Genomic DNA, 15,400 nt, shown 5'->3' with positions numbered 1-15,400 from the left:
AAATTACAAAGCCATAAATGATAAACGGATCTTCTTTAAGCGTAATTTAATTATAGTAATAATTTTTTTATTTGTGTAATAATAAAATAATGATTACCTTATTAAATTTGAAACCCTCTCATCATTGCGAAAATAGAAAGTTAAATAGAAAAAAAATTCAAATAAAGCTCAATTTAGCGAAAAAAATAAAGGTTAAAATAATTCTAAATGATTATAAGGCAGGCATCTTATCTTAAGCCGAGTGAACATTTAATTACCATATCGCTGGCTAGATTCACTGGCAAAAACAGTAAGACCACATTCAGAGCGTGGATTAGTAATAAAATTTGAGGAAAAAAGGGCCATTTTTTGTTTGATAAAATATCACAATTTTGGCTAGGTAAAAAAGTTACAATTCAATTGTAGTGACTTGTGAAAAAAACACGCATTTTTAATGTATAGAATAGGCCATGTAAGTCATAATATTGGCAAAAGTGGAAATTCTGACATACACCCTCTATGCAATGAAAGTTTATTGAAACTTGCAATTTGTGCAGAAAAATCGCCAGAAATAAAATAAATAAATACAATAAAGTAGCACTTTGTGGCACCCAACCGATTTTCATTAAATTTAGAATTTAACTTAAATACTTAATCCTATTAAAGAATGTCGCAGAAGGGCCAAGATTAAAAATGAAGTTCTTGCTTGCATTCTGTGACTTTTTGTGTGGCTTTTTTACCTTGACTTTTTTCCCAGATTAAGTGGAGGATTTTCGGAGTAATAAGGGAGGAGAGATATGGAATCAAAATATTGTGATAGGTTTATGGTATTATTTAAATTATTTGTCATATTATTGTTGCGGAGGTTGGAATCCTAGGCAGGACGTATTTTTCTCGGCGTAGGTCCCATGTTGATTGAAAAGGCATGTAAGATCTCTGCTACAATTTGGAACCCTTGTCTGATGGGTTTTTAAACTGCCACATCATACGCTCATTTCTTAGCTCTTCAAGTTTGTAAGACAGTTGTAAGATATGCATTATATGTTATACAACGACTTCAAAGTTTGGGCAAGAAGTTTGGTCGTAATTTGGTGAAGAAGATATTATTTTAAAAGAAGCGTGAAAAATAACAAGCTAGTATTTTTTTCGCCGTTTCACTTTTAACTAAATGGTTTGATTTTGCAAGTTTATTATTGTGTGGAGAGATGAGAACCTTGGTGTCCGTGCAAAGTGCAAGTGTTAACTGTAAATAAGGAGCTAAATATTTTGAAAAAACTCCTATATTTAATAAAATAATTAATTAACTTTTATTAAGAATTAGTAGTTAACAAAAAAGGTGTTTTATGTACAATAAAAATCGAAGTTAATTATTACAAAACGTAACTACATTTAAAAGGGAGTATGTTTCTCCAAAATTGATATTGTCCTCGTGCTCTTTATTGCAAAGGAGGCCTACTTCCAAGTAAGTGGATTATAATTAAAACCATCTTCTTAACATATAAAGAAATATTCTGATCTTTACTATCATTTCGCACTATGTAAGAACAACTTTTATTTGTAACATATTGTTCAAAACCAAGAAATATTAAAGAAACAACCAATAGCAAATTTAGTTAAGAACTTATTTTTTTAGTCAGGGAATGTTTTGGTAAAAATATTTCTGCCAACAGTAAATAATAATCTTCTTTTTTTTTTTTTTTTTTTTTTTTTAATTTATTTGATATTCACAATCTACAAAGAATAGAATTCGTAATAAGTGAATACGATAAAAGAAGTCTTCCTGACTGGATCAACATGAGGAGAGAAGCTGCCCACCGGCAACACTCTCGCTGGAGTTTCTTACATTACTGGAGATTGTCACGAGGCCAACAGCGTTTCAGTCGTCGTGGAGGACGATCTGGAATCGTTGTGGAGGCGAGATTTAGAACAAGAGGATTGGTACAGAATGGAAGAGAGTCAAAGAATTTTCTATACTTAGATTTAGATTCGTCAGTTACGTATGAGATTTTGAGATCGTTATGGAGAGTAGAGTTAGACACATAAAATGGAGAATTTGTAATCTGTCGGAGAATTTTTGATTGGAAGGACTGTATTCTTTGTGAATTGGAATGTTTGGTTGAACCCCACAGCTTAAGTCCGTAAGTCCAGATCGGTTTAAGTACACTGTTGTATATTAGTCGTTTATGTTCCAGTGGTAGTTTGGATTGTCTGCCAATTAGTCGTAACAGTAAAAATAATAATCTTATTATTTATTTCCTTTGCCCAACAGATGTTATTTTATATTCTTTTTTTGTCTTAAAAAAAAAAAAAACGCAATTTCTTCTACAATCATCTTACATTCATTCTTAAGAATAAAATTATATTTTTTGAATTACTGAATAAATTATAAATATTCAATGGTGTATAGCTTTCTACGAAAACAATTTTTATAAAAAGTTTAAGATATCTAGTAATAACAAAATAATTGTGCAATAATAATTGTCTAAAACGAAAATTAACAATTTAGATATTACTTTTTTTCTTTCAGATGATATCCCCCTTTATAGTGGTTTTCACTAGAATTAATCTTGCAACTTTGAGTTATTGAAAGCACAGGAAGATCCATAATAAGATTAGAATAATAGTATTGATAGATGCTGAACAGACTTTAAGGAAGTTCGCATTTAAGTTAATTTCCTAAATCCTGTGAATTCATAATAACTACCTACCTGTATGGTTTTAAGTCTGACTTTCTCTCAGTTTCAACTGATCTCTTTCAGGAATTGAAAGAACAAAGAATAGTTTCTGTTTCTATTAAACTAACTTGTTTCATGAGCGATAAACCCTGTTGGAGGTTAGGAAGCATTGTATTTAGTTTTCATTTTTTTCGAGTTTTGGTTTCATTAAATTTAAAATCTCTCTTTCATTTAAGAGAGAGGAGTTAAAAATATAACTGACCAAAATTAAAAGAATCGCACAAAACATGCGATAATGCACAATAATAAATGAAGATGTTTTCTTATAATATAAAGAAATGTCATTAGAAAACAAACAGCATATACTGTGTATTAGTACATCAGGTCATCTAGAGAATAATGTAGGGTTCACAATACATTCGATGAAATGTTTAAATAAATAAAAAATTCTAGTACTAATTAAGGCTTTCAGATCCGTAGGCCATTCGTAACCTTTGAAAGAAGTTCAGAAACAAATTATCTTCATAGATTTGAAAAGAATGCACCATTAAAGATTTAAAGTTCGTAGAGTTCATGTAACCATCTCAGTAGCAGCCAGCATTTCTATCTGAACACAATCGTCTTCATTTTTAGTTAAGACATCTTGACTTTAAAATTACCTTCCCTCAATTCGCAGTTCTGTTGATTAAATCTGAACTCCAGCAAAAATTGGAATTGGCAACTAATTTATATGTGGCAATTTTCTGTCTTAAGTCACGAACTATACCTTCCGATTAAAATTTATTTATGAATTAACAAATTCTTTAACAACAAAACTTGCGATGGAAACAATACTACATTCTCTTATTTCCTTTAGTTAAATATAAATTTGATTCCACATACATAATTGTAAGTGGAAGATTTACGATTGGATACACTTTGTCAGGAAATTCGCTTCGTCCCCCTCACTTAGTCTTATTTAGCAGTCAAATGTTAACTTAACTCTGACATTCTAAAGAATACTTCAAAAATAATTTTTCTGAAAAATGACTAAAACAAATTAGGCAATGTAATCCACCATAGAGCGGTAGGCAATTGCATTATGATGTTGAGATAGAGGTTGAGATGGCTGGCAGAGATCAGCAGCGGTACTGTTTGGTCAGAGAAGTTCTCAGAGAATAGATCTTTGAATGATACTTCCAGAGTTGTAGAGAAGGAAGTTGATAGCTTGTAGGATCATGTGGATTGAAAATTTCATAAATTCACTAAATTGGATGCATCAATCAGCATTCAGTTTGACTCTTATTATTTATAGTAATTAATTATATGTGCAATGACTTTCACAGAAGGACTATGAGAGGGTAGTTACCCAACCGCAGTAAAGAAATTAAGCAACACCATAAAAGCTCAAATGGACTAGAATGATTTTCTTTCAAAAAACGGAGAGCTTACTCATTTTGCCAATCGGATAATGTAACACTTTGATTCTGACAAAAAGTGATGGATTTGAAATCTTTTTCGCCATTTTTACATCTGGTTTGCTTAGTGAGGCACCTGTATGTAGCAGTACAAACAAAATTTCTGCCGAATGAAATGTATCGAGAAAGAAAAATCAGAATTTAAGATAATAAGTGTCCCAGGATGTTTTAAATCAGTGATCATTTCCAGCACCATAACCTCTTCTACAGTCTCACTAGTAATCTTACAAGGTAGGTTTCGTTCGAATTATAGAAAAACCACATTGTCTGCTTCACCGAGTAAGAATGAAGTTTCCCTGAAGTGGAACTTGGTTGCGGTGACGATGTTTGAAGAATCTGAAAGGTTTAATTCGCATCCTAATACTCACAGATTAAATATGGGCAGTTAAAAACATTGTGATACCTCAAAAATCAAAGTTCTGTGAAAAGCCTTTGCGTAAATTTGGCATTTCACACTTCCTTTCAGCATGAGGTGAAAAGAAACAGCTTGCTTTGTTGCTGGAAACTAGAAATTATTTCCAGATATTTTATTCTAGCTGTAGATTCAATCTCATTTTGGAGCATTTGCTTTTATCGAACAGGGAAATACTAAAACATCTTTTCATAAATAATAATAAAAGATACAAGTTGTTGGAAATAAGTACTAAGAATGAAGCACAAATATTTCAAGTATGAAATTCTTCAAAGTAAATTATGGTATAAGACCCCGTTCTTATTCTATTTCTAACAGAAATAAATTATATTTCGCATTAAAATTTCTTCCCTTTGTGGAAAGTTTTATTTAAAGAGTTTATTTAATATTAAAAATGTTTTCATCAAAGGAGTATTTTTTTTTTTTTTTTATAATATCAACTTCAAATGGAATAAGTTTGTTTTCTTCGTAAATTTAGCTTAGTTCATAGTCAATTTCTTGAGCATTGTTGGCAGTACTGCTCTTCTACATTCAGTCTTTTCTTCTTTTTCCTTCTCTACCTACGGTTAAGCATTTTAAAGAAATCCTGTATGATTTCTCAAAGGAAATTTGTAAGTGACATTGAGAATAAAGAAATTTTCTCTCTAGCTTGCTTTTTTGGTTAGTGGGATTTGAGTGGGTCCTCTCACTCAATCAACGTATGTAAAGAGAGTTTGTCTGAGAGAGAAAGAACGACAACTCACACTAACTCCCTCTATCTAGCTAACAGTGGAGTCTTAACTTGCCCAAAGTTGGCCTTTCTAACGTTCGACCTCACCGCTAGAGGTAAAAAACCTCCTCTTAGTCAGCGAACTTTAATAATTGATAGATACGCATTATACGTACTTTCACTATATTTATTGTACCTACGCATGTTCAACATTTAATAAAAAGTTATCAAACCTATTTATTTATTTATTTTTAATTGTTTGGAGCACCATGCTTTGAGTCAAAATTTCAACTATTTGGTAATGAAAATTTCATAAAACTCCACATTTTTTTATTATTTAAGCTAGTAAGTAATAGATTGTATTATTATTTCAATTTAATTTATTTATTTATTAAATTTTATTTTAATAAATAAGCTGTGCATAATTAATGCAAATATTGTACAAAACGTCATTAAATGTTAAAATATATTTTTTTAAGCAACTATTTTACTGTTTACTTATTTATTTAGGTTGTTATATCCATGAGCTTATTTATGAAAACAGCTGGAAGATCCAAGGTGACTGAACTCTCGAGTTAACTGTTGCAAACTACAATAAATGTTACCTGTTTTCATCCACCAATCTGTGAGGCCATATGGACTAAGAGTTGTGGGCTTCAGCCACATCTAGAAGCAAACGGACTGCACAGACATTCCACAATTGAAACTATTCCGACAGATAGTTGAAGCTTCTTCCAACGAGACTGACCTTACTCTTCATAATGACCTCAACATCCCCATTCGTACGACATAATTAACAAGACGAAAAATCAAATGTTCCATACTGCTCTCATTACTTGCTCTAATCCTTTAGTACAGCCTTTCGCCTCTTCTCTTGCTCTTAATAATCCACCAAGCCGAGTGGATCGCCTGTGCCTCAAAACTTCCTTGAGAACTGAAGATCATCGTCATCATCAGTTTCCTGTAGAGAGTAGGTAGTTTCTCACCTCCTGCTCTTCACGCACCAAATCTATCTTCCCTATTTTCTTATTTACTTATTGTATGTACATAGTATATAGATTGTAAATTACTACATAAATAAAAGGTTTGGAAGCCATTCGTGTGGGATTGCCATTGAGAAAAAAATTAATTAATCTGTTTTAATGGAAAAAGAATATCTAATTAACGTTTTTATTGTGAGAAATTTATTAATACAAAATCAAATTAAGAAATAAATGGTGAATTACTACAATAAAATCTAACCAGAAAAAAAATAACAAACGCAAACTCAATAACAAAACATTTTAGAGCACTTCTGGGTAAAGAGGATTTCATTTAAAATATTATTTCGGGTAATTTATGGATCTTTTACTTTATTTTGAGCATTAAATGAGTTTCAGATGCATTTCCGAGTTTGGGAAAAAAAACGTGCAAACTAAGTGCAATATAATAAAACAAACTTTGTGCATGCTTTTAAATAGATTCTGGCTGTATAATTTTTATTATTATAAATAATAATCTGCATCAATTTTTAAGTATGAGAGGAGTAAAGGAACAGAATATTTTGTTAATGATTACAGCTGAGAACATCAACAAAAAAAGAATAAGAAAGGGAAAAAAGTAAAAGTTTAAAAAAAAATGTACCTGGAGACCTGACAAAGTAAGTAATCATACACATAAATCCGAACAGTAGAAACTAAATTGTATTTGTCCCTAGAGATTTAACTTCCATTCAGTAACTAGAGAAATATATCACGATTGTGGCAGCAATACCCTCGAGACTATGCTATTCTTACTAGATTTCTGTTTTATATATGTTTTTTATTAAATATAAAAAGCAAACTTTTGTATCTAAAAAGTAGCCAGAAACAACGCAGAATTTATTGTATTTTCTGTAAATGATGTATCTACCATTGATTTTTTTTTTATTTATTTAAACTTTTAAAACAAATTGTTTAAATACTTTTAATGTTGGAAAATTTGAGGAAAGAATAAAAAGAATAGCGTAATAAATTTGCTGGATGTTTACTTTTAGTATAACTTCGGCTTGAAAGACTAGTGGCAAAACAGCTAATTACTGTTCTGTTAATTTAGTTAATAGCTGTAATGTGAGGACATTTATTAAGGAAATAATTTAAATAAAAATTAAAAAACTGATGAGGAACTAGATTAATTCTTCAGCGATCTTGGCATTTCTGTGAGAAACCTAGTTTAACAACACAACACTGAGAATGTCATTTTTTAAACTCATGCATACTCGAATAAGACCTGCTAAATTGTTAATTTATGTTTTCCTAAAGCGAAATACGAGGAACAGATTGGAAAAAGCCTTCTTTAAATCTCTGGAAACCAAACGGAGTTCTTTATTTTGAAGTTGCTCCAGTTTAAAACTTCTTATCAAATAATTCTTTCCTTTTAGAATACACTGATTTTCCTTCGTTTGGATTTTACGTATCCAACGAACTAATTTAAGGTACGTAACTAGTTCTCCTTGATAGGTACTTAGAAGTGTTATTTTTTCATGAACATACTATAAAATATTATCGCAACTAACAAAAACTGGGAAAAACTAGATGAAAAAATTACCTCCATTAAAATTAAACGTACACCTTTTCTTTTCTTCTTGAACTAAACCTCATTTACCCACAAATTCATTCCAAATTTCCTATTTTACTTCAAACTGGTTCATCTATTGTAACATAATTTCATTTATGGTAGTCCTTTTTTAGTGTAACGTCCCATATAGTTTATGGCATTAAGCAAATCTGCAACCTTGCAGTCAGTCTACTGTCGTTTATTTTTGCCCTAGACATTTTAAGAAATTATTTCCAAGGAAAAATCTAAAAATAAATATTAAAAGGATTTCTAATTGAAAAAATAAAAAAAATAGAAATAGAAGGGATAAGAAGAAAAGAAATGTAATGACGTTCTTCTTAAAGAAATTCCCTTAGGCTATTGATCTTGTATAAATTGCTGCCTCAGTTTATAAATTTGTTATTTTAAAACTGCAACATGAACGCTGTAAGTACTTTTACTGTTCTTTTTTTGGTATAAATTTTATTAATACAAACAATAAGCTCTCTTTCTTTCGTTTTATATTTTTAAATAACTAAAAGGAGAATAATACATTCAATAAAATAAAGAAATGGCTGATTATGCATTCGGGTGAATATTCCCACATTCAATGCATTCCTGAAAAAAAATTTGTAACAGATGATGCCAATACTAATTCAATAACATTAAAGATTCATTCTTCAAAATGATTTAGCGATGAAATTCCGTTCGAGTAAAATTCATATTAGCAACACAGAAATTATTGATTACTGTTTTATAAACCATCGTTTAATAATCTGTAAATATAATATAGATAAATAATCTTTATTATAAATAAGTACAATAAATAAAAAACATGAAGTACCATTGAATAATACATTACAACCTTCATAATAATAGCATGCGGAAAGCTTAAGATGTGAAGGATAAAGAATGCAGGGAAAAAGGCAGAAATAACCTGCAGCTAGTGTAGAAAGTCAGAGAAGGATGTGTTCTATTCTTTTGTACGATGTCTGTAGGGAATAGAAGGAACGTAGGAGGCTATGCCTATATTGGGATAACAGTCTAGAAAGGAAAGGAGTTTCAGTATACGATTTTGAATAAAAGAGTGTACCGGGGGGATAATGGATGCAGTCTCGTGGAGTGAGTCAATTTTAGTGCGACGAGGAGAGTCAGCCGCAAGTCTGAGAAATTTGTTCTGTGTTGTCTGGAGTTTCTTGATGTTACTACATCAAATTAGGCTCCAGGCGGAGCAGGCGTAGAGCAACATCGGCCTAATGACTACTTTGTAGAGGAGGAGTTTGTTGGGTACAGTCATTTTCGAGTCACGTTAAAGCAAAGGAAATAGGATGAAAAAATAACTGCCTGTTTAAGTCATGATATATTTTTATTGTGCCGAGTTTTCGACCTAAGGGACTAAATCATCTTCTGGGCTAATCGACAATGTAATATTTTACATCATTAAAGGGTTGGTAAAAGATGACCTAGTTCCTGTGTCGAAAGTTCGGGATAATAAAAATATATCATGACTTAAACTGGCAGATATTTTTTCATACTATTGAAACTATGAATCAGTCACCAAATATAGTGAACAGTAAAGGAAATAGTAGTCATGTAATCAGTTTAATTTGCCTCGAACATGTTTGGTGAAAGTGAATTGGTAGTCCAAAGTTAAGCCTAAGTACTTGACGTTGTTAGACCACGGTCTCGGAATGTCCAATTTGTCGGTTAAAAATCTTTATTTATTTATTTTCTTAATTAGGCCTGTGTTATTTTATATGTGATATACAAAATCGTGAATAAATATATGTTCGAATTACAGCAAATTGGTTTAATTTGTTTACGTCAATCAGAAAAAGTATTAAAATACTATTTAACCAGACGCTTTGTACCCGCTCGTTGCTAAGTTGGTTTGTCGAATTCACATAAAAAGGTTGTGGCCCTCTCTATTCCTTGCAATTTAAGAAAAAAATTGTATTCCCATTAAAACTTACACTAACATCTCGTGCGAACACTTACGAGTAGGTAAATGACTTTCTTTTACTCAATTTAAGCAATTCAATTTTTTAAAACCATTTTGAGTTCTAGGCACTAAATAAATGCTATTAAATCTTTTTCGACCATCATGATTACGGAAACTGAATAAAAACCATAACACTAATCTAAAACAATTTAACATTTACTTAAAAAATAAACATAGGTACTGAATGGTTGTTTTGTTTAACATTTAATTAAAACATGAAATGAATTTAATTTTAGAACTAAATTGCGATGAAAACCATTTAACAACACATATACATAAATGTATTTATGAAATTGAGATAAGAGCGAAATATATTATTTCCTACTTTACTCAGTAAATTTACAATTAAGAGACTGTATTATTTTGTAAACTGTAATTTAACTTGTATTAATTATGTACTTATATAAGTATACTTCCAACTGCACACAGATTAACTGAATCAAGAACTGTTAATGTAGCGCAAAATATTAATTAACTTTCATAATTTGTAAATAATTTCTGGATTATTTTAGTGAAGTTCATTTAAATGATCAAAAGTGAATTTTTCAGAATATATTTAATCTAAAGCCGTATTGTTATTTAATTACTATATTCTCCATAATATGCTAAAATGTTTATATACTATTTAGCCAAATAAAAAAATTATGTTCTTAAATTTATAGATACAGCAAGTAATAATTAGTGATAAGTCTAAAAAGGTCGGTCTTCGTAAATTTGAAATGGATTAATTATAATAAGGATGGTAAATTAATAAATCAGTAGGTTTAATAAGTGCTACAACTCCCATAAGTCCTGACAGATCTAGTTGTTTTAACATACTGTCAAATTCTAAACAATGGCCCAGAACAAGTAGGAAATATTTTATCTGGTTTGATTACAAGATTTAATGAAATATCAAGCTCAAGTTGCCTTCAACTTGAGCATACATCAAGTGCATATTGTACTCATGATGGCCTACCACTTTCTTCCAGGAGAGAGGGTTGAGGAATTAAATAGATTGAGGAAGTCCTGTGAGATTTCGATTTATCAAAATTTAATATAAAATTGTTTTACTGCAGCTGCTGTATGTTGTGAAGTTATTTTAATTATTTCCTTTTCTCTAATTCAGCCGGTATGTGTACACGTAATTGCCCTTGAACGGTAATTTTGAATCGATCTCTCTCTGAGCTCGACATCAGAAAACTTTGTGTCCTGCAGTTTCTTGATTTGCCGATGTAGTTGGTTTATGTAGGTGACCTTGTCCCGTCTAAAACTGAAAGACTCCTACTACTCCAACTCCAACTTCTTAGGGCAACTTCGAGGTTGTCGAATAGTCCATTAACTGCTTCCTTTTTTCTTTAAGAGATCACCAGTTTACATTTAAGCTTGCTATTTAAATTACAGATATCTGAAGTTTGTTTACTATTGATTGTCGTTAGTATGGTAAGAGGACAGCAATACTCAGATGCAAGTCCTCCATTTCGAAGAACTGAAGTGAGAGATGACCTAGGTCAATATGCTTTCAGGTATGCAACATTTAATTATATCAAAAATTCTTTAATATTTTATAGAATTTAAATTGTTGAACGCCGACAATTGTCTTAAGCAAGACAATTGTTATCAATAATTTATAATTATTTAGAATTTCTGTATTAATATTAAAGTTTAAATTAGAGAATTAGCTTTACTCGCGAACTCAAGCATGCTCTTGTTGAAGACCACTCTATTATGTATAAAATCTGTCAGAAACACTCCACTGTCCCTCTCAGTCCATTTTAACACAAACTTCTTCACTTTGAAAGTAAATTTTTGAAGCCCAAAAATTTGAATTATTATTCAGATATCAGTTTCTTCGAGATATTCATTGTTCACTTATTAAAAAATCTCAAAGTGTTAGTAACGTATTATGTACAATTTTTCAGTTACGAAACCAGAGATGGAACAGTGATTAATGAACAAGGGAGGCTAAAACAAGGACCGAACGGTGGATACACAGTTCTAACAAAACAAGGTTCATATTCTTATTTGTCACCTGACGGTACACCAATTAAACTGAGCTACATTGCTGACGATCTTGGATTTAGACCACAAGGTGCACATCTCCCTCGACTAGTTCATCCTTTACCTGTTTCATAATTTATTAATTAATAACGCTGCAAATTTACACTATCCATTATCAAAGAGCATGTACTGCTTTATATTGTATTACTAAGCTAATTTTGCAACCATCGCGGGAATTAAAATGCACAAGAGAATGAACAAAGCATCTGTTATTGTTTAAAAAGTTCTGTAATTATAATAATTTATATTTGGCCAATTACAATATTATTTAACAAGTGTTATTTTTTTTTTTTAATAAAATGCAATTAGCAAATGAACAAAGTAACTTTATAATTTAAATAATAAACAAAAAGTGAAATAATGTATTAATTTAATTATTTACTGTAGAAATATTACTTGGGCGATATAATGATCAAAGAATGTACAGAAATAGCAAATATTATTAAAGTAATGTAACTAGAAAATTATATCCTAATTTGACGTCATAGAAGTTAAAAACGAAAGACAAAACTGATGCTCATTAGCTTGAAAAAGGCTGGGGAATTCTCCACATGAATGGAACATATTTTGTGCTCGGGTTAGTCTGTACAGTTTTTTACTAGTTAGTAGAAGGATTTTTTTAGAAATAAAAAAAGAATCCGAGTTAGAATACATGCTAAAAGAAACATTAAGAGTAATTTGAAATAAACTTTATGATTTAAATCATCTGTCACTTATACTTAGCCCTGATACGACAGGCAGATATTTTTTTTGGAGTGTGGATACGCCCAGGCGTAACTGAGAGATTTAATTTCGAAATAAGTCTCGATCCTTGATTACAGATAGATCACAGCTCGCATGAACAGCTTATAGTAGTGCCTTATTCTTCTTTATTCCATTCTACTTATTCTTATAAAAATTCCATATTATCTATTTATATCATTTATTTCCCCTTTAGACCTCTTCATTTATAAATTAAAATACGAGTACTAAATAAATAAAAAATATTAGAAAAAGAAAAAGAATCTTGCTGAATAATGTAATTTGGTACTTGGAAGTATTCATACTAGTTTAACTATATTATGAACTAAAGAATGTATTTTAAATTAAATGAATATTATTGATAAAGAATTAAACAAAAAAAAAAATCCTATAACAATTAAACCCTAATTTAAAATTTAAAAAAAGCGTCACGTGAAATTAATGTACACGTGGGGGCGGTTAGAAGAAGTAAGTGGCGCATGCGCTCATGCACTTTATAATTGGTGAGGCGGTTGAGAGGCGGCAGATGGCGTGCCATTCAACATCCGGTCTTTGTACAAGGTCCACGTTATACTACCTGTCATGTGTAATACGTCATCTAACTAAAGGCAAGTAACTATTTTATTTATTCTTTTATTTAAAAAAAAAAAAAACTACGAATATAAATTATATTTCGAGGAAACAGATTTAAGTTTTTTATTAATTTTTTTATTTACTGAAAATTGCTTTTAATGCTGCAAACAATAGACATATGCCCTCAAAACTTTACCCTAGTAACATTGAAAAGGTTCTACGTTTGAATTTCTTCGAGTAATAGCTTAAGAATTATTTATTTAATTTCTGTGAAATGTACATTACTACAAAAATTTGATTTGAAAAATCGGGAAAATTGGGTATATCAGACAACAAATTGTTGAACTTATTATTATTACTATTATTTCCTCTTAGAACTAAGCTGTTACGCTGGTTGATCAATTGAAGTACGACTAAAACCACGCTCCTTTAATTTCTAATCCTACGTCATTACTGACACGTACTACTTTAAGAATCGTCTGAAGGACGATTTGGGTATTGTTTAAATCAAAATATATTCTTACATTTAAAAAGTAAATTCCAAAAAAATTCTGACACCCGAATATCCATTCTAAAGTTTTCTATTCGCCGTTCTTGCAAAATAGTAAATTGTCGGCTGAACCCTTATATTTGCGTTTCATTTGATTTTTTTAAAAGTTCTATTATGATCAAAGTAGATCATCACTTTTAAATTTAGTTACTAATTGATATGAGCACAGTTCTTGATGAGCCCCCTGGAACAAAGTATTCGCATTTACTTCCACAAAAATCATGATTTAGAATTGCATCATTTCTCAATCTAAGAGTGGTCCATGTTCCCAACTAAATGTTCGTAACAGGAAAGCTAATTGGAGATCGATTGATTTAGCGACCTCTTTGATATTAGATATTTTTCTGCATCTTAGAGATAGTTGTTTGAATAGAAGTTTGCAATTATTTCGCTACATATAAATTGTTTTGTAACAATTATACAGTATTTAAGGGAAAATAAATACATTTTTGGAAAATTAAGTTTATCTTGAAAGTTAAAATTTTTAATACAAGAGAGGAGATCAGTTCAGTGATGAAACTAGACTCTGGGCAAGATGTTCCCGGGTTGGAGTCCAGCTGCGCCTTTAGATTTTTCTCTCTAGTAGGTTTGCATACAAGATAAAGCTATGCAGAAGATGATTGTGCATTGAAACGGCCCCGGGTCCTGTAAGAAGTTTAGCTTCTTAAATAAAAAAAAATAATCAAGAAAAAAATTTAAATGAAACATTTCGCAAGGCCCCATTCTGTACACTATCTACTCCTCAGACATACCTACTCATCCTCAAACTACTCTTCTCACCTATGCTGACGATACTACCATCTAAGTTCCAGTAATAGCTCACAGAAACCTTCAGTCCCACCTCACCTCCATAGAAAAATGGTTCAAAAAATGGGCTAAGTTCACAAAATCACAAAACATTACCTCCTTTACAGTTTAATTCCTTCACATGCAGTCAACGTAGTCCGCTACCTTGGGCTTTACCTCGACAAAAGACTTACACGTGTTAAGAGAACAGAACTCAATAGACGCTTCCTCAACTGAAAAGACTATTAGATCAAAACTCACTCTGGACAATAAAGGACTTATTTATGTAAGTACATATATAAAAGCCAGTCTGGGCTTATGGCATCGAACTGTGGGGTTCAACCAAACGCTCAAATCTCCAAAAGATCCAGTCCGTGCAGTCTAAATTTCTTCGCTCAATAGTAAACGCTCCTTTCTACGTCACCAATTAAACCATTCACACAAACTTAAACATTCCTTTCGTCACACAAGTTGCAAAAACACGTTACTGAAAATTCCATCTTAACATTCAATCTCATCACAATCCACTTGTGCAACATCTATCTTCCAGAACATTTCCAGACCACACTTTAGACGTCTTAAAAGACAGTGGTCAGATTAGTTAGAAGATAAATAATTAGCTGACTGAACATTTTGTAAATTTCAATAAATTTTTTATCTAGTTAAGGGCGATTGAAGATATTGCTTGGTAGAAGAGTTTAATGAAGCAATCTGTAATTTGGTATTATTACATTACTCCGCCTGAAGTAAACCTTAGGGAATTTTAAAATTAGTCAGTGATAAAGATAAAAAACTATTTTTTATCCCACATTAGGGGCTTAATGTTTTATATAACTCTCCTTTTTGGACAGTGTTTTATCTACAAAAAATTTAAAAGATAATAGAATTGCTGAAAAGTACTTTAGGTGTTTAAAATAACTTTT

The 15,400-nt window shown here is 30.9% G+C and overlaps 2 protein-coding genes across 2 annotated transcripts in view; both read left to right on the top strand.

Annotated features, from left to right (window-relative positions):
- The first annotated feature begins 8,180 nt into the window (after positions 1 to 8,180).
- On the top strand, positions 8,181 to 12,993 carry LOC141456842 (endocuticle structural glycoprotein SgAbd-2-like). Its single transcript, XM_074133167.1, has 3 exons — positions 8,181 to 8,232; positions 11,171 to 11,292; positions 11,689 to 12,993. Exons 1-3 carry the CDS (start codon positions 8,224 to 8,226, stop codon positions 11,900 to 11,902), a joined length of 345 nt encoding a protein of 114 aa, XP_073989268.1. The 5' UTR covers positions 8,181 to 8,223; the 3' UTR covers positions 11,903 to 12,993.
- A 106-nt stretch (positions 12,994 to 13,099) lies between these two features.
- LOC141456829 (RYamide receptor-like) overlaps positions 13,100 to 15,400 on the top strand; it is a 110,082-nt gene continuing 107,781 nt past the window's right edge. The window contains exon 1 of the mRNA XM_074133124.1: positions 13,100 to 13,176. The gene's annotated coding sequence lies outside the window, so the exon portion shown is untranslated. The remainder of the gene's footprint in view (positions 13,177 to 15,400) is intronic.

The sequence above is a fragment of the Rhodnius prolixus genome, unplaced genomic scaffold (genome assembly GCF_049639745.1).
Source record: "Rhodnius prolixus isolate KJV_2025 unplaced genomic scaffold, Rpr scaffold_1, whole genome shotgun sequence".
Classification (NCBI taxonomy): Eukaryota; Metazoa; Arthropoda; class Insecta; order Hemiptera; family Reduviidae; genus Rhodnius; species Rhodnius prolixus.
Note: the sequence above shows the minus strand (reverse complement) of the source record. Positions and strands in the feature narration are given on the sequence as shown.